Source organism: Eschscholzia californica, unplaced genomic scaffold (genome assembly GCF_041429995.1).
Source record: "Eschscholzia californica isolate CP2 unplaced genomic scaffold, dmEscCali1.0.p SCAF_3, whole genome shotgun sequence".
NCBI classification, from domain to species: domain Eukaryota; kingdom Viridiplantae; phylum Streptophyta; class Magnoliopsida; order Ranunculales; family Papaveraceae; genus Eschscholzia; species Eschscholzia californica.
This window is the reverse complement of record NW_028238420.1, coordinates 48,657,657-48,675,715: the sequence shown is the minus strand read 5'-3', so window position 1 is coordinate 48,675,715 and position 18,059 is coordinate 48,657,657. Positions and strand designations below refer to the sequence as shown.

At 37.6% G+C, this 18,059-nt stretch overlaps 4 protein-coding genes and 1 non-coding gene across 7 annotated transcripts; 1 reads left to right on the top strand and 4 right to left on the bottom strand.

The window, feature by feature from the left end:
- Positions 1–170: 170 nt before the first annotated feature.
- On the bottom strand, positions 171–330 carry LOC147551168 (U1 spliceosomal RNA). Its single transcript, XR_015239084.1, has one exon. It is a non-coding gene; the product is annotated as a U1 spliceosomal RNA (small nuclear RNA).
- Positions 331–695: 365 nt separating this feature from the next.
- On the bottom strand, positions 696–1,911 carry LOC147551167 (non-specific lipid transfer protein GPI-anchored 16-like). Its single transcript, XM_086665713.1, has 4 exons — positions 1,490–1,911; positions 1,346–1,372; positions 1,188–1,250; positions 696–1,026 (listed from the first exon to the last, which is right to left on the bottom strand). Exons 1-4 carry the CDS (start codon positions 1,821–1,823, stop codon positions 803–805), a joined length of 648 nt encoding a protein of 215 aa, XP_086521839.1. The 5' UTR covers positions 1,824–1,911; the 3' UTR covers positions 696–802.
- Positions 1,912–2,352: 441 nt separating this feature from the next.
- On the bottom strand, positions 2,353–7,617 carry SDE3 (P-loop containing nucleoside triphosphate hydrolases superfamily protein). 3 transcript variants are annotated; one of them, XM_086665712.1, is made up of 5 exons: positions 7,367–7,617; positions 5,566–6,383; positions 5,262–5,435; positions 3,074–4,531; positions 2,353–2,885 (listed from the first exon to the last, which is right to left on the bottom strand). In XM_086665712.1, exons 2-5 carry the CDS (start codon positions 6,343–6,345, stop codon positions 2,523–2,525), a joined length of 2,775 nt encoding a protein of 924 aa, XP_086521838.1. In that variant the 5' UTR covers positions 6,346–6,383; positions 7,367–7,617; the 3' UTR covers positions 2,353–2,522. The 3 variants fall into 3 exon arrangements, with proteins under 3 accessions (XP_086521838.1, XP_086521836.1, XP_086521837.1); XM_086665710.1 differs by having other exon boundaries at positions 7,301–7,602; XM_086665711.1 differs by having other exon boundaries at positions 7,272–7,596.
- A 1,788-nt stretch (positions 7,618–9,405) lies between these two features.
- Positions 9,406–12,494, bottom strand: LOC147551165 (vicilin Cor a 11.0101-like). Its single transcript, XM_086671894.1, has 6 exons — positions 11,251–12,494; positions 10,982–11,157; positions 10,803–10,883; positions 10,398–10,691; positions 9,976–10,297; positions 9,406–9,753 (listed from the first exon to the last, which is right to left on the bottom strand). Exons 1-6 carry the CDS (start codon positions 12,299–12,301, stop codon positions 9,572–9,574), a joined length of 2,106 nt encoding a protein of 701 aa, XP_086528020.1. The 5' UTR covers positions 12,302–12,494; the 3' UTR covers positions 9,406–9,571.
- Positions 12,495–15,171: 2,677 nt separating this feature from the next.
- Positions 15,172–17,743, top strand: LOC147551164 (vicilin Cor a 11.0101-like). Its single transcript, XM_086665709.1, has 3 exons — positions 15,172–15,799; positions 15,980–16,503; positions 17,073–17,743. The coding sequence occupies exons 1-3, from the start codon at positions 15,316–15,318 to the stop codon at positions 17,559–17,561; spliced, it is 1,497 nt and encodes a 498-aa protein (XP_086521835.1). The 5' UTR covers positions 15,172–15,315; the 3' UTR covers positions 17,562–17,743.
- Positions 17,744–18,059: the final 316 nt, after the last annotated feature.

The following is an 18,059-nucleotide window of genomic DNA, read 5'->3' as shown; positions in this document are numbered from 1 at the left end:
ATTGTTAGTATAACAATCACTTTTCACGAATTACATTTCTGAACAATATGGATGAATCCAGTTCATCTTAGCCTAAGAACAGCCCTAGGCAAGAAGCTTGAGGGGCCTAACTTAAGAACAGGCCATAGCTCGACAGGTGCAATCTGGCTAGGTTTTTAATTTGGTATTGGCAGGGGCCGCGCGAACGCGTACCCCCTCTATCACAAATTATGACGTAGACTCCACCACTTGGGTAGATCTTAGGCGAGTGCCCCTCCTAAGTGCAATGGAGGTCACTAACCTAGGCCATGGTCCTTCTTGATCAACCATTGACCCCGTCCAGGTAAGTATGTTTCAAATGTTGTTTCAACTTATTTTTATTGCTTTCAGTTTGTATTCCTTTAGTTGTAAGTCTCCGATGTGGGACTAAATCCTCAAAACAAGTGATAGCTCTAAGAGCACTACCATAGGCCCAACATCTATGTAGTTCAGTTTGTGCCTTAGAATTGTCCTAGGCAAGAAGCTAATGGGATGACATGAGTCATTGTTACACCAATCATTTTCGATAAACTATACCCTATCGACTATGTACTGTAACATCATTGTTTGTCGCTTTCTCATAACCAAAATCATGGCCTGAGATACCCTAAAGGTTCGATAAATTAACCATCCGGCTTAGCAACTTCATTTCTTTAGCAATTTCAGTTCGGATAGAATTATAGAAGTATCAAGTATTCAATTAGGAGTCAAATCCAATACCCAAAACACAAGAAAGAAAGAAACAACATAAGAAAATACATAACGACAAATGTGGATATATACTTTAATTGTATTTAAGAACCATGACTACCCAAACAAACATGACATATATTGATGAAGAAATGCGGGAGCCGAGTTTGTTTGAGGCTGAAACTGTCGGTGTCAAAACTGGACGACGTCCAGGAATTGCTGCTGGTGTTTCAGAATTCAACGGTGGAGATGCCGGTAGTGTACTAGTATTGGGTGGTGGTGCATTTGAAGGCGATGTCGATTGAGGAATAAAAGAAGCTGATTCACAAAATAAACACAACAAAAGTAAAAAAAATTAATACCACAAAGGTAGCTAGAAAGCAAATTAGACATATCTAGTCCGATCGAGCTCAGGATTCCTAACAGTTGCACAAGATCGTCTGAATATCAGAAAAGCTAATAAGATATCGGACTGTTACCCGTGGGACTCGAAGATAGAGGACTAGGTGAGGGAGCTGCCCCTTTGCCAAATGAAATAGGACCTGCAAACATTCAAGTTTCCTCATTAACTGAACAAAAAATCAAAGCTCTTTTAAGTTTTCGATTTTCAATCAAATAGAGTAAACAAATAAGGTACCAGGAGCTGGAAGAGGAGCTCCAGTGCCTGCAAAATCAACATAAAACTCAAAAAGTTTCATTTTCAATCCAACTTAAAAAAAAATCATATGGATTCATTCCAAATCGAAAATCAATTAAAACTAAAAATTATATAAACTCTAACCTTTGCATTGAATGGGCACACCACTCATTTGACAAGCACGAGGGAGCGATAATGCTAATGTTCGATTAATCGGTAATTGAAACGGAACGCTACCAGTGATTATAAGGCAAGCACAATCAACACTAGTACTTAAAAGCGACTTAAATGTTGAACAACAATCTCCTGTTGGTGAGGACCCATTTCCTGTACTTCCAGTTATGAAATTCATACAGGGTGTGAAACTAGATATCATCGAAATTGTGCATGGTGTTGTTATCTGCCCATTAATCGACAAAATCGACGTCGATAATACCACGATTGAGAGAAGAATTATGTTACTTTTAAAGTCTGCCATTTTTGAAGAATAAGTTTAATGTGTGAGATTTAAGAAGAGGGAGGGAAGTGAGTTTCTTAGTCTAAGTATGTGAGTTTAAATTAGTAGAGATTTTGGGTGGAAATATAAGAGGTAGATTTGAAGTTGGGTTGAAGTTCAACTACTTTAACTAATAGTTTAACCAACTTGTATTTTAGTGAAGGATAAAAATTTCATTTGTTTGAAAATCATTTGGATTAGGTAGAGTTTGGCAAAGATAGTTGTTATGATATCAACACATTGACAATTTTTCTAATAGGGTGAGTTTGGCTACCACCCATTTTCAGATGTGTAAGGATTTTTCCTATATCAATGATGGAGGTACGATTTAACTCAAACCAGATTTCATAATGTTTGTTTTTGTCTGACTCATTCGAATTACTGATTTGGAGTTCATTTTGAATCAGACGATTCAAATTCAGAAGAACCAGATTCAAATTCAGAAGAACCAGATTCAAAAGGGTCAGATCCATACAATGAAAAAGAATAAAAGGAAAAGGGAAAACACATATTAGTCGAATCCAAAAGGGTCAGATCCAAATTTCTATATAAAATATCAAAACATCCATTACCACATATTAGTCATAATCGAGATAAAATTGTCTACGAGTACTAAATTTAATAAGTTATTCTGAAAAATTTATTGTAAGTTAAGACAGCTTGTATCTCAAAGATATCGTCTTACTTCCACCCATCGGACCATTCATCTTCATCTTTAACAGGATTAGAGCACTTCCAACCGTCGGTCCATTCATCTTCATTTTTAACAGGATTAGAGCACTTCCAACCGTTGGACCATTCATCTTCATTTTTAACAGGATTAGAGAAGTCTTCTGCTTCGAAAGACTCTCCGGAAGCTCCTACCCCGTTCACAGTTTGAGGGGTTTCTTCTTTATAATCCCAATTGTTATGTTCTTCCTGAAACTCCCAGTTGCCCTCTTGAGGGGGTTCATCTTCAACAATGTCTTGCTTCTCGGGAAGAGGACAACCCTGGTATGAATTATTGTCTGAACAATGCCTTAGAAGCTTATCCCAATATGGATCCTACAACAATTTACACATTATCAGATACAAATACAAGCAAGATATCATCCATGATCAGAAAGTTAGAGTTGGTCAGTGATAAACTAGATTGAGAAATGTTCCTCGAGGGGAGAACATAGATACCATATATCTATGTTTATTTGCCTAAAACATAAAGTTTTACGAAAATATAGGGGCGGGGAATTTACCTTACTGATAATGTGAGGATTTCCGACAATTACGAGTAAAGATTTGGCACGAGTAATAGCAACATTAAACCTTTTCGGGTTGCTCAGAAAACCCAGATAATGCACCTTGTCGAATTCATTATGTTTAACCGTTGATCTCACAGTTGATACAATAATGACCTCTCTCTCTTGTCCTTGAAATTGCTCGACACTTCCGACTTTTATATCCGGCATATCCAGTGCTTCAAGAGCTTTCTTTAACTTCGTAACTTGTTGTCGATAAGGTGCTATTACCCCAATATCATTCTCACTTAGACTAGAACTTGCCGTTATTTTCTTAATGATATCAATTACTTTACTTGCTTCAATACGATTAAACCATGAAGGATTATTTCCTTCTCTCTCATCACATCCTTGAATTCCAATAAAAAGAACAGGAAAATCTTTGCTCGGGAGGAGTTTCGCCCAAGCATCAGCCACGGTGGGTTTACCCTCTTTGCAGGCGATCAATTCTCCTTTGTAGAAAAGATCTGAAGGCAGCTTTAAGATTTCTGGGTGGCACCTATAATTCCTGACCAATTTCGTCACAAAATTTTCATCTTCTTTATGATAAAAGTCACATTCAAAGAGCCTATCCAAGTATGATCTTCCTAACCCATAACTTTCTGCTTCCTTGGAGTAAATAACAGGACCTAACTGCATTGGGTCTCCTGCCAAAACGACGACTGTTTCTTTTCGGCAAAGATTAGCTATTGGAACCATGGCTTCGGGCTCTGAAGCTTGACCTGCTTCATCAAGGAAAATATGGGAAAAATGACCCTTCTTAATACCTTCAGCATAAAGAAGAGAAGCACTCATATAAGTCGATATAATGATTTTATATCGCATTAAGGCCCTTGTTGGAGGACACTTAAAAACCGACTCCTCAAAGTAACAGAAACGTATATTATCGGGATGGACATCATCGTAAGGGCGGCTTGGTGCATTTAATCTGAATATATCACTATCCTTAACTTCAATAATCTCCTTGCTAACGAGTCTATCTAATATGTGATCGGCTGCACTGTTTGAAGCTGCACATACAAGAATCTTAGTCGTACTTCTGGTTGTGTATAGCTGTAACATGGCTTCCACTATTGTTACCGTTTTACCAGTTCCCGGGGGCCCATGGATCACGTAAGGTGGGCCTCCTTGGCAGCCCAGAATCATCTCGACAGAACACATTTGCTCCTCATTGAGATATCGAGATAAAGGCACTACTGGAGTTGTTTTGATTAATCTTTTTTTAGCAGACTGAGCCGGGAAAAGAAGCTCGGTCTGTAACCCTTCTGCTGCTTCAACAGCTTGATACAAGCGCCTCATGTTTACCCTATTATATGTGAAACTAACATTATAATGGCTCGTATCACGGTGCTGGATATGCAAATCATCTGCGAACTTCAAGAACACCTCATCCGACTCAACCTTGTGAATGAATCCCTGAAAAAACCACATTCAATAACTTATAGAGAAAAGGTAAGTCAATTCAGAAATCTATAGTCCAGTATATCATTGAATATTTCCTTATTGTCGTCAAGAAGATGATATATTTATTCTCCAGTTAATTCATAAAAACTACGCCAATACTAGACTAACAATGGTTCTCGAATCTCGAGAAAATGTATACCACCCGTGTTGCCAGAATAAAAAAGAATCTTTTACTTATTATGCAAAAATATCAATGGAACGGGCGAGGAGTTCACTCTTTTGCCTCATTTAAATATTACCATATTCTGTTAACAAGCCGTGAACGAAATCATCACTAATAATCAAAAAGGTCCCATTTAAGGTCAAATTTTGATTCTTATTAAAATGACCGAGCAACTAAAATCATCACAATAAGATGGTTTGAGTTGCTTGACCTTTCTAAGATTCCCTCTTTTAAGAAAGAAAAGCGGCGATCATGGCCATAAAATGTCGCTTTGATAGAAAGAAGAAACGTGACCAGATTTTGTCAAGTTCCTTGGCAGGTTCTTTGGGCCGTTTCATTAGATTTTCGTTCACTAACAATTACCTTTCAAATTCAAATCAAATGCAAATAAAATGTCGTTTTGACAGTTTTTATTTCTATGGTTTCATCATTCAACTTGCTCGTAAAAAGTCAGTCAATTCATAATAATCTATCACGGACCATGATGAACTAATGAGTTCGTAAAAAGTGAATACACACCTGATACGGAGGAGTATTATCATTACGATCCTTGGTAGCAAGCTTGGCGAAAACAAAATCGCCATAAACAAGAGAAGGCCTTCTCTCAGCCAACCCAGGGACTACAAGAGCTAAATATTGAGTCCCCCTTCTTCGCATAATCACATTCTCCATGTCATGGCCTCTCATTTCTTGCTGAAGCACAAACCACCAACTTTAACACATAACTAAAAGAATTGCAAGCTTTTCACAATTTTCTAAATGTAAATATCTAACGCATTATACACGTGTATGTAAGGGTAACAATTAAAAAGGGATTAGATACCTCCAAATGTAGCTCTTCCATGATCAGTAAAGTACGGAAGAAAGAGGCATAGTTTTTCCTCGTTAGACCTTCTGTTATAACTTCAGGAATTTGCTTACTCTCCAATAATTCTCTTGTATCTTTTGGAATGTTATAATATTGAAGCCGGTATTTATAACCTGGGTTTGTAGGTTTTGAAGGACGAGAGCCTCTGACATATTCATCCACAGCAAATTGTTTATTTCGCCGAACTCTTGAGTACGGTCTATCAGAAGCAAGAGATTGTGAAATATTATCTTCAGCTAACAGAAAAACAACACGTTCAATCTTATCATCCCCAACATCAAAATGCACAACCGTTGTTTGTAACCCAATATCCTTTGGTTTACATGATAACCAAACTTTTAGGGTTTTGCCTGGTTGCAATACTCTATCTTCCAAAGATGTAGACTCCAAAAATCCTCGGAGAGCTTCAATATCTGAATCATCTTTAGGTGGTTCCATTAATGATAATGTGTATGAATCCTCGGGGTTTGAACAGAAAATCTTGACTCCCCATAACTCAACTGCATCACTAGTAGTGTTCTTTATAGTAATTGAATCTGCGGATTTTTTCCCTACAAGAATCGACTGAGGCTTCCCACCAACAAATGGAAATGGTACCGATATAATAACAGGACCTTCTTCCTCTGGATTGTAACTACATACAGATTTGTCGTCTTCATAATCTATAAAACCAATCTCTCCTTTGTCTCCTATAACAGAACACTCTTCCCATTCATCTCTCCATAAGGTACTCATCACGGAATCGGTCTTACTATCAAGTAAGAGCTCTAATCCTGAATTAAACGAGTAAATCACAATTTTTCAAGATATAAACGAAAAGTTACTCTCTTTTACACAAAACTATCTACATATGAAGGAAAATCATAACATAAAACATATTCAACAATAAAATTAATATAAAAAAGAACACTAGAAAGCAAGATCAACAATGAGGAAGTTGGTGTACTAAAACATATCTATAAACAAATTGTCGATTCAAGAGGTAAAATTGATGAAAGTGTCTTGAATATGGGTCGACATCTACACGGTTTGCGATGAGAGAAACCTTTCCCAAAATTTTCGAAGACCCGTTTACTTATGTTGGTCGTAGTCTTATAAAGGGTTGTTATCAATGTAAATGAGTATCCTTTTTTCGGTTTTTGGGAGAGAGTTAAAGCTGGTCGAGTGTTGGTGTTAGGGTTTCAGTAAGTAACAAATACTAAAACCCTCGAAAAATCTTTGTAGTCTTGTTCTTTCAATCATAGTCAAAATCATCGAGCCACGGTTTACCATTGAGTAAAGTCTCACCTCTTGTGTTCCGTATCATTGTTTACATTCATTATTGCTTTTTGGTCGTGCTTGTTCTTTATCGTGACAATAATCTTAAAATAACATAGTAAAGATCAATTTCGAAATCAAATAGATATGGAGTTTCAAACAATGTTAGTCTTCGTTCAAAGAAAATGTCTCACTGTCTCTATATACTACAAAACCTTAAAGGACAAACTAGGTTAGGTTTCTCTCTAACTCCAAACCAGCAAAAATAATCACAAAAACGAATATCCTAAATGAATTAAAACATGGGAGATAAAGATCATCCCCAACATTATCAAATAGAAGATACCCACTAAAGATTAAAGAGAGAAGAAGCTTAAAATGGAAGATATAAAGACATTACTTACAGAAAAACAACATAATCAAAGGAACCCACCTTTGATCAATTGAGAAACGAAGAGAGAGAAAGATTGATCAGAGAAATCGCACCAAACCCACTTACAATTGTGTGAAATTGAATGACAGAAATGGAGAATTGATGAGAACTGTCCTTTGCTGAATGAAACTGAAAGGAGAGAGAGAGAGAGAGAGTAGTACTGAAAGCAACAACCCCTCAAAACCCTCAACAAGTAAGCGAATGGAAAATTAAAGAAATTTGATTCGAGTCTCTCTCCAGTTTTGGCACCACAAGGTCTTATATCTACGGACGCTCAATGCCTCAATCCACTCACCAAATACAGATTCTCTATTCCTAGCCGTCGATTAGGAACAATACTCACACTAGATTTAAGGGTTATTTACTTTTTGACCCCCAAATTGTGACCAGATTCTTTTTTGGCCCTCTGTAACTTGAAAAAGGGTTCTCATTTTTGTTAAAACCGTCAGTTAACTTTAACATCTGAAACGGTTTAATTTTAGAACTAATTTTTTTCTTTTTTGTTTCCCCATTATAGAGAAAAAAATATTAAAATCTCTCATTTTCAGATCTTTATAATGAATGCAAAAATTTTCAAAGACGGGGAAAAAATCAGAAATATGAATCTCCCCCTCAATTGCCTTCCTTTACTGATTTGTTGTAATAGATATTACATAAATTTTATTGGGGTTTTCGTCATTACCAAAATCAGAAGTTGAAGATGAAACAAAATTGATAAAATGATGATTGGTCGTAATGTTTGGTGGTATTAGAAGAGATCGACATTGACATATAATTTGAAGATGGGCGCAGATTCTTCTCCACGTTTTTAATTATTCAAAAAAAAGTGTTACATTTCAGAGATTTCTCATCTGAAGCCCTTTATTTTCTAGTTCGAATAAGAAGAAAAAAAATATGATGAAGGTCGTCGATGGTTGATCGGTCTGTCGACCCACCTACGACCACATCTCTAACATCGGAAAAGAAAATCAACGAATTAGCATTAATATTTAGAGCAATGGTAATTGGGGAAACAAAAAAAAATCAACTGTTAAAGTTAATGACGGGTTTAAAATGGTGGGCCAATTTTGAATTTACAAAAATTTAAAAGTCAAAAAGGAAGCTACTCACAAACTAGGGGACCAAAAAAGAAATAACCATATCAAATTCATTTTGGCATCCTAAAGATAACAAACTCATTAAAATGCCCCTAAATATGACCCATATCTAAAATAGGGCCCAACCCATTAACTAAGAGAAATTCAAATTCTTCAACTCTTGATAAAAAAATATCTTGTTTAACGCAAAATCATTCCTAATCAAATTCTTCCAAACCCCTAACTCACTTTATATAATCTTTTTTGTGCCCTTCATCTTAATTTTCTTTTATACGAATCAATTACCTTGTAACGACTGACGTAGATCGTAGTCGATTTCTCAAGAAAAAAAAAACAGACAAAAAAAAAAGACCAGCTATATATACAAGGAAACTGTGTAGAATAATTTAAAGTATTTTGACATTGCTCGTTTTAGAAAGAAAAATATGTTAAATCGGGTCTTCGACCCAATATCATGTTTATTAAGAATAACCGAAGCCGTCCAATTACATGAATTAGAATCATCAAAAACACGAATCACAAGAGCCACATAAGATGTATGTCTAGAGTATCTGGTTCTCTATCATTTTTCATAAACAAATCAGTTTTGCATTTAACAATTATCTCTTTCATATATGCTTCAAACAAAAACAAATTCCATTTTTCTGCAACATTTATTATTTTGAATGTAAAGTAACTTGGTATTTTTTTTTTACCAAAAAAGGTAGAAACCAAATCATTCCTAAGAAAATGATAAAATTAATCGAAAACGATGATGTGAAATTAGAACGTATTTTCTCTCCAATAGACCTTGTTTCGGTGGTAGAACTCATAATTTGGAGGATAAAAAGTCATACAGCAGTAATACTATGCCCGACACATCTCCCGGCTGAATCCCGGCCGGGTGATGTGTAGGGCATACTTTCTCTCTCTAGATTTATGCCCTACACATCACCCGGCCGGGATTCAGCGGGAGATGTGCCGGGCATAGCATCTTTATTGAAAGTCATAAGAAATACAAGAAGTATGTTGATTAAACTTGTTTTATTTATAAAAAAGTGATAGCTAAAATGCCATCTATCTTATTCATATACAACACAACTCCATACATGAAAAACTCAAGCTCTCCTCCTCTTTAACTCTTCCATACATATTGTGCTTATTTTTGTTACAAGCTAGGTAGCTCTAGTATTACTTAAAAGTTGACAAAATCCAAAATGGATAACCCATTTTCTTGCTGGCGCTGGCGTTGGTTAGGTCCGGGCAAGAACACAGACTCTCTTTGTCTGTTTAGTATGTCTCTCACCTCTCTAGCTGGCACGTTGAATCCGAGCTCCATTGCTTCTCTTTCTATCTGGCTGATCACACTGTCCCTCCCTTCATATCATACACAAACTCATCAATTAGTTATTCTCATTAAGTACTAATCATCAAACTTAATCCAAGTGAATATAAGTAAGCCAACAACCCTCGGTTGGAGTGGTCAAGCACTTGTGTGTCTGACCTCTAGGTCACAGGGCACTTGGGTTTCAGGCTCCCTTAGAAAGCCAGAAAGCGGGCAGCCGACTTCAAGAACAAAAAGTGAACTAATATACTTACCAGCAAGGAAGTTTCTTTGGTTATCTTGGCCATTGATTCCAAATGCAACTATTTGCAAGTTTTGATTCTCAGATGCAACAATGGTAACTGGGTGACCTGCTGGAACTACGAACACTGTTCGTGGTGATAGACGTGCACTAACCCTCGAGTAATGTGCTCCACTTTCTTCTGCTTCTTCCTCTTCCTGTTCTTCTCTTCCTCTCCATTGCTGTTGGCTCTGTCTTGAAAGATGTGGGCATGCCATTTCAAACCTACCTCTTCCTTCTACTACTAAGATCACCTTGGTTGCCCTAGAATTGTAATATGGTCCCAACATTGCTCCCTATTCATCAGTTTATACCAAGTAATTAGTAACACAAGTTGTATTGAATAATTTCATAAAAACATAAACATTAAGTAGTAGAATGGGTAGAAATTCGTACTCGCGAGATGTTTGTGAAGGAAACAGAGAGATCAAGATCCCGAAGTGGTCTGTAATCGTTGCCATCGACTTGATATAGTTGGCCATAGTTGTTAGAGTGAGCAGGTCTTTTGTCCAATAAGTTGTGAGGTCCCTGACTTGATTGACGACCGCCACCACCAATGGGCCAAAGATGACTACCTTGGGACGAAGAAGAAGCGCGTCTACTTAACGCCTCAATTTGATCCCTAGAAGCTCTAACAATCACTCCCTTGTTTTGTTGCCCAAATAGCCTTTCTAGCTCATCTCTTGGAGTCTAATAATATACGTAAATACGGAACGAAAACAAGGATATGATCAGTATTCATGCACAACCCAATAAAACAGATAAATATGTGGTGGGAATTGAGTGTGGAGAATGACATACATTGAAGGCAGCCTCTAGAATATCATTGCTGAAGCTTGAGTAGAATGACTCTGGTTCGGAATCACCAGCAGGGAAGAACTCCTGTTTATGTCAACAAAAGTAGACCTAATAATTAGGGTTTAAAAACAGAGGAAATGGGGTTAATTTCTTGAAGGGAAATATATGGTAGTTGGTTATACCTGGAACTGGCCTGGTGTTGAGGCTGGTTGGAACAGTTTTGCTATTTGGAGTCTCTGATTGTTGTCTCTATTGATTATGTAGACCAATGAACCAACAGGAACCCTAAATACATCTCCTTGTCTCAGCTGGTAGGAGTTCCTGTTTTGCTGTTGAACCAAAGTGATAACTCCTCTTCCTGATGAAATCACAACAAAAATCAGTAATAAGTACCAAATTAAGCTGAATTCTCTTAATTGAGCTAGCTAGTTATCTAGTTAGGTGTATATACCTCTAACAACATAGAGAACAGCATCTGCATCCCAGTGGTTAGGGATCACAAAGGTGTTAGGGTTCGCTTCGAAAATTGCTAGACGATAGTTTTCAATTCCACGATGGAGGCGTGAACGTTCTGTGAACTTCTGAAGAACCCTAATGCTACCTTCTTGAGTCCTATATCGATCTCTAAAGCTTTGCTCATCAAAGAAATAAGGGTTGTCCTGTTGTTGTTCCCGCTCCCTACTTGTGCTTCTGCTCCTGAACTTCTCACATCGGCGCTCGCACCGTTGTTGCTGAGCATAACCTCGTTCATATCGGCAATCACTTAGGCACTCATGGTACTCTCTCTGTGGACTTTGATCGCTGCCACGTTGCTCTCTTTGTCGCTCTTCACGCCTATCTTCACAGCGTTGAACACACTGTCTCTCCTGTCGTGGGTCTCTCTCTTGCTTCTCGCATCGACTTAGGCATTGTTGGTACTCTCTCTGTGGACTTTGTCTGTTTTCATCTCTCTCTTGCTCTTGCTCTTGCTCTTGCTCTTGCTGTTGCTCTTCGCGCCTATCTTTGCAGCGCTGAACACACTGTCTCTGTTGCTGTGGGTCTCTCTCTTGCTCCTGGCATCGACTCTGGCATTGTTGATATTCTCTCTGTGGATCTTGGTGCTGCTGGCTGCTTCCATGTTGCTCCTCTCTTTCTCTCTCCCGACGCCTATCGTCACATCTTTGAGCACACTGTTTTTGCTGCTCTGGGTCTCTCTCTTGGTCCTGGCATCGACTTCGGCACTGCTGATATTCTCTTTGTGGATCTTGGTGCTGCTGGCTACTTCCATGTTGCTCGCGCTCTATTTCTCTCGCATCCTGACGCCTATCTTCGCATCTCTGAACACACTGTTGTTGCTGCTGTGGGTCTCTCTCTTGTTCTTGACATCGAGTTCGACATTGTTGATATTCTCTCTGAGGATCACGTTTTGGGTCTGTGTTGTCTTGCCCTAGAGATGAAGTTGCAAAGAGAAGGAGAGCGAGGGAGATAAAAAGAAGGAAAGGGAGTTTCATTTTGAACACCATTGGTATGTTGTTAGAATGTTTGGTTGATGATGAATGATAATGAGGATTGTATTGAGTTTTATAGGTGAAGAACTTTAAACAAATGTAACAAGTGGCGACCTAGGGTTTCATGCAAGTTGACGGGTGGGTACGTGATGTGTCTGAAGAAAATGAACGACTCGCCGAGTCCCGACATAAAATTCAGGTGGTATGTGAGAAATCGACGAAGATCGATGATGAAGATAAGGATGTAGCGACACGACGATTGTAGGGGCATTTTGGTCATCTTCAAATTTAGAGTAATTGTGTGATTGTCGTTTGTTTAGAAAAAAGCATCTTTATATTTGGCATTATTTGATTTAGAACTTAGCTTGTTTAATGTGAGTTATACTCTAATAGGATTTAGGAGTTGAATAGTTGATGATATTATTAGGATGATTATCCTATCCTATAATGAGAGCTAGGGGGATAAAGAATGAGGAATTTATTATACAATAATACTATTTAGATTTAGGTGTTTACTGTATACCACCTGGAGATTGTTATGGTTGTAGTGGTCTAACTCATAACTAAATAAGATTAGTAGAGATGATCAAGACGTTAATACGTTCTATTATTGGTTATTTATTAAATCACTCTTCTTCTCTATTCATGACCTTGTTACTTGTAGCGTTCTTTGAATCTAACACGTTTTTCATTTCTAACAAAGTAAAACATGTTTGGTATTTAAAGCTATCACGTGTAGGTCTAGCTCTAATATATTATGTCAACTTTATAGTCATCTAACTCAAAATTAAGAGAACCTATACATTATATCCTTAATTAGTAGACTACGTACCATTATTCATGCAGATCATTCTCAAACAAGTGTCCACAATATTGTTTCGTTAGTAGAATGTGATTAGTCTACATATGGTTCAAAAAAGAAAAGAGAGGATAGTATTGTCGTACCTTGCCCCATTTTTCATGTAGACAATAAGATAAGATGAGAATAACCAATAGGGAGAATTTGACATACACCCTCACTATTATATGAATACTAGGACTACACCCCCACTTTTTGAAAACTTTTGATATACACCCCCACTTGGACGGAAACCGTCAACTCAAAGTTAAGTTGGGTGTGTGCGAAACACACGCGCCAACCATGACGATTTTATCCTTTTGTAGATGTTGAAATATTTTGAGCGATTTTGACATACACCCCCACTTTTTGAATAAAACAAAATTTTTCAGTTTGCCCTCCAGCGATCATCTTTTACCTTTTGTCTTATAAATTTATTTATTTTAGACAAGCTAAAAGGTCAAAGCGAAAGAACTATTTGAGATATCAAACTATAGAAAAGATGGGAGGAACTATTTGGGATATCAAGCGAAAGAATTTATTTATCTTATATGGGAGGAACTTATTTATCTTATTTGACATATAAGATAAATAAGTTCTTTCGCTTTGATCTTTTAGCTTGTCTAAGATAAATAAGTTTATAAGAAAAAAGGTAAAAGATGATCGTTGGAGGGCAAATTGAAAATTTTTGTTTTTTCAAAAAATGGGGGTGTAGTCCAAAAATTCATATAATAGTGGGGGTGTATGTCAAAATCGCTCAAAATATTTCAACATCTACAAAAGGGTAAAATCGTCATGGTTGGCGCATGTGTTTCACACACACCCAACTTAACTCTGAGTTGACGGTTTCCGTCCAGATGGGGGTGTATATCAAAAGTTTTTAAAAAGTGGGGGTGTAGTCCTAATATTCATATAATAGTGGGGGTGTATGTCAAATTCTCCCCAACCAATATGGAATCATCAATTTTTTCATATAAACATTAGTTTTAACTTCAATAGACTTTGGGCGAAGAATATCTTCAATGAGACACTCAAACTCTAAAACTCAAAGTGCTACTTAGGACTCTTATAATTAATCTGAAAAACCTTTTTTATTGGGACATTCTATTAAACACTCTTTGATAATGTATGGGCGTTCTATTTTTTGAGACCTCTCAAGAGAAAGACTCTAAAATTAGAGTGTCTTATCGAGTTCCTCTAAGGCTACCTCATCAAACTTAAAAATTTAAAGTAACAAATTTCTGTTAACTATTTTTTTTTTACTAAATTTAGAATTGACATATTTACCAAATAGAGTTATTTAGATATCTCCATCCGAGACAAAAAAAAAATCTTAAGTGTCTCTATTTTGTCATTTCGAAAAGAAAAATGCTAACTAACACGTGATAAAAAGATCTATTATAGATCTTTCAGTGATGTCCCATTGAAAATGCTCTAAGATTTGTTTACTTTGAAATCTAATACAAGTGGTGCGTTGTTTTTCGACACAAAGTTATCTTGGGAGGCTCTTCCTCACATAGTCACGTTTCACAACTGGTTCATATACTCATATCATATAAACTATATGGTTTGTCCGGCACTTAAACCGACAAAATGCTGATCAACTTGCACAATCAGACACAACTTATAGAGAGATAAATTTCACTTCACTTTTAAAAGATGTTTGTCCACCTAAATCGATCAGATTTCTATCGACCTTAGCTAGGTATCCCACAAAGGCACAAACAATATTCACCTCCCTAGATTAAGATAGAAAAAGTACATCAAATATTTAATACACCAACCTCTATTCCAAAGAATCTCTTGAAGTTATCCAACCCCTCAAACTAATTTGTCTTTTCCGCTCAAAGCTACTGGGTAAAGTAAACAGACAAACAAACAAACCCCCCCCCCCACACCCCAACTTTTGTCCTCATTAGGGAGAACCCGTCCGTACTAAATTAAACGACAAAGACGCGTACTCGTTCATGCAACCGTACACCTAATACACACACTAAACGACAAAAATACGCGGCGATATATCTCCACCTAACCACACACGTCAGCTATACACTCGTCTACGTGCATGTACCTCAACCTTCCACGTGTACAAACTCCACCCAAAAAATTTTCACCACCTTTTCTCTCTCTCAGTTCACTCTCTATAAATTGAATGATAAAACCCTAAACTAAACCAAGAACACAACCAACCATGGTGTTTAAAATGAAGCTCCCATTACTTGTCTTAATCTTCCTAGTCTCCTCAAGTGTTTGTTTAGGTTCTAAAAAAGAGTATGAAAGATGCCTAAAAAGTTGCCAGACTCGGAGAGTTTCCGGCGAAGAACAACAACTATGTAAATATAGATGTGAAGAAGAATATAAAAAAGGTAGAGAGAGTGATGAGAGAAAAAGAAGAGAAGGTGGTGGTAGTGGTGATAACCCAGAGTGGAGAGGTAGAGAAGAACAAGAAGAAGAAGAAGAACATGAGAATAATCCGTACTATTATACTAGAAAACATTTTACTACTAAACTTCGTACCTCAGAAGGGAAGATTAGGGTTCTTCAGCGATTTTCGGAGAAATCTGAACTTCTACGAGGAATCGATAACTATAGAGTTGCGCTTTTGGTAGCAAACCCTAATACATTTACTGTACCTAATCATCAAGATGCTGATATTGTTCTCTTTGTCACTTGGGGTAAGTGTGTGTGGTTTTGACCTTCCTCTACTCATTTATTTGCATGCTCTAGTAGTATTCTAAAAACAACCACAGTTTTAAATTGAGAAATAGCGACAGTTTGAAAAGAAACAACCACTGTTTTGACCTAATAGCCACAGTTTTACTAAACCGTTGCTAAACATATTGGACTATTTGTAGGAAGGGGAGCAATCAGTTTGGTGAGACAAGATGGTAGGGAAACTCACAATATCGAAAAAGGTGACGTTATGAGGATTCCAGCAGGAACTGTGGTTTATTTGATTAACAAAGACAGTAAAGAAAAGCTATATATAGCTAAGCTTCTTCAACCTGTATCAACTCCTAGTCATGTTGAAGCTTTCTTTGGTCCTGGTGGTGAAAACCCAGAATCATTTTATAGAAGTTTCAGCAATGATGTTCTTGAAGCTGCTTTTAATACTCCATATGAGAAATTGGAGAGGTTGATTGGACAACAAAGGAAAGGTGCCATTATTAGGGCTTCTCAAGAACAGATTAGAGCTTTAACCCCTCATGGTCAAGGTCCATGGCCTTTCGTCGGAAAAGAGTCGAATGCGCCTTACAATGTCTTGCACCATCGTCCCACGCAGTCGAACAAGTATGGTCAGCTCTATCAGGTTAACCCTGATGATTATAAGCAGCTTGAGAACATGGATGTTGCTGTCTCCTTTGCAAACATCACTAGGGTAAGTCTTATACTAACCCACCTTACTTGTGAATTCCATGGTTATATGCTAACTTAGGTTTTTTGGTGGCTGGAGTAAGATGTACGCAAACGATTTTGACTTGCTGGCTCACATCCAGTAAAAGACAAAATGTTTAAAGTTTGACTACGATCTGAACAGTTCTTTTATCTCTCGATTTAACATGTCAAAAATTAAGTCTAGAGCTTCTGTACACGGAGCATTTCCCTTTTGGTATCAAGTTATTGATTATGTACTCTTTTGGCATAAAGGGCTTACAAACCTTTTGTGGGTCATGATCTCACATACCCCCTCACGTGTCGGTCGAATGCCACACAACACATATTAGTAGGGCATGTCGGGAATCGGTCATGTTCTCACGTGTACCCTCACGCGTTCCTGAATGACAAGGAAGACATAGCGTAGGGCCTTGTCGTGTATAGGCGTTGGACCTAGTTTTGGTACTATATTAGGTTAGCTGGTTATCTAATTCAGCATTGATTGACATAATTGCTAAGACTCCCTTAGTCCATATGAAAGACAATTCCTACTCTGTTTTTGGTGTTGTCCAGGGAGGGATGATTGGACCATACTACAACTCAAGAGCAACAAAAATAGCAATGGTGATACAGGGTAGTGGTTACTTTGAAATGGCATGTCCTCACTTGTCTTCATCATCTCCTTCTTCTTCCCATGGCCGTCGTCGCGAAGGTGGTGGTGGAATCTTACAACATCATGAGCAAATGGGACAATATCAGAAAGTAAGAGCAAGATTATCAGTTGGTGATGTATTTGTAGCTCCAGCAGGACACCCAATCGCTACCGTTTCTACCGGAGACGAGAACTTAGAGATCATGTGTTTTGAGGTCAATGCAAGAGGAAACGAGAGGAACCCTCTTGTGGGAAGAAACAGCATGCTAAACCAGATACAAGATGAAGCTAAAGAGCTTGCTTTTAACATACCAGCTAGAGAAGTAAATGAGATTCTTAATAACCAGAGAGAGTCTTTCTTCTTCCCTGGTCCTAACCAACATCAAGAAGAAGGTCGTGCTTATGCTTGAAAAGCCCACAACAGAGAAAAACACAACGGGCGTGTGTAATTAAGTTTTTGTTTTCGGCCATGTTCTAGGGTTTTGAAGTATGTATGTGACTCGAGTAGTGAGAAACTGAGAATGTGTATATGTATGTACTAAATAAACTCTACTCTTAATGAATGAGAAGCAGTCTCTGTTTTGTACTTCAATAACGGGTAAAGTTTCTGTTCTGTCTGGGAGTCTTCGGTTATATGATCATTTTCTCGTTGTAAAGGTCGTATACTATTGACTAGACGGGGAGCATCTCCTTGGGTACTTCTACAACGAGGTCTCAATTAATTGGGGTCAGCCATGCCTCGAAACTTAGGTCTAGTTGGCCTCGAAACTGAGTTCTAGTTGGCTTGGAGTAGTGGCTTTGGGTCTTCGATATGTTCATGTCACACATTCATGCCACAAACAACTTGGCTGAGGGCAGAAGGAAAGAGGACGGGTGAGTAAAAAAAAGCAGAAACAATGTCTATGTTA

What these genes read in the sequence shown, in the direction of transcription:
- LOC147551167 (XM_086665713.1), bottom strand. Translation starts at nt 1,823, where the DNA reads ATGGCAGACTTTAAAAGTAACATAATTCTTCTCTCAATCGTGGTATTA. An exon ending in TGTGCCCATTCAATGCAAAG is followed by an intron (nt 1,373 to 1,489) that starts GTTAGAGTTTAT and finishes TTGATTTTGCAG; the next exon opens with GCACTGGAGCTCCTCTTCCA. An exon ending in TCTATCTTCGAGTCCCACGG is followed by an intron (nt 1,027 to 1,187) that starts GTAACAGTCCGA and finishes TTTGTGAATCAG; the next exon opens with CTTCTTTTATTCCTCAATCG.
- SDE3 (XM_086665712.1), bottom strand. Translation starts at nt 6,345, where the DNA reads ATGAGTACCTTATGGAGAGATGAATGGGAAGAGTGTTCTGTTATAGGA. An exon ending in ATAATACTCCTCCGTATCAG is followed by an intron (nt 4,532 to 5,261) that starts GTGTGTATTCAC and finishes TGGTTTTTTCAG; the next exon opens with GGATTCATTCACAAGGTTGA. An exon ending in ATCCTCACATTATCAGTAAG is followed by an intron (nt 2,886 to 3,073) that starts GTAAATTCCCCG and finishes AAATTGTTGTAG; the next exon opens with GATCCATATTGGGATAAGCT.
- LOC147551165 (XM_086671894.1), bottom strand. Translation starts at nt 12,301, where the DNA reads ATGGTGTTCAAAATGAAACTCCCTTTCCTTCTTTTTATCTCCCTCGCT. An exon ending in CAACACCAGGCCAGTTCCAG is followed by an intron (nt 10,884 to 10,981) that starts GTATAACCAACT and finishes TGACATAAACAG; the next exon opens with GAGTTCTTCCCTGCTGGTGA. An exon ending in CCTTCACAAACATCTCGCGA is followed by an intron (nt 10,298 to 10,397) that starts GTACGAATTTCT and finishes ACTGATGAATAG; the next exon opens with GGAGCAATGTTGGGACCATA.
- LOC147551164 (XM_086665709.1), top strand. Translation starts at nt 15,316, where the DNA reads ATGGTGTTTAAAATGAAGCTCCCATTACTTGTCTTAATCTTCCTAGTC. An exon ending in TGTTCTCTTTGTCACTTGGG is followed by an intron (nt 15,800 to 15,979) that starts GTAAGTGTGTGT and finishes GACTATTTGTAG; the next exon opens with GAAGGGGAGCAATCAGTTTG. An exon ending in CCTTTGCAAACATCACTAGG is followed by an intron (nt 16,504 to 17,072) that starts GTAAGTCTTATA and finishes GGTGTTGTCCAG; the next exon opens with GGAGGGATGATTGGACCATA.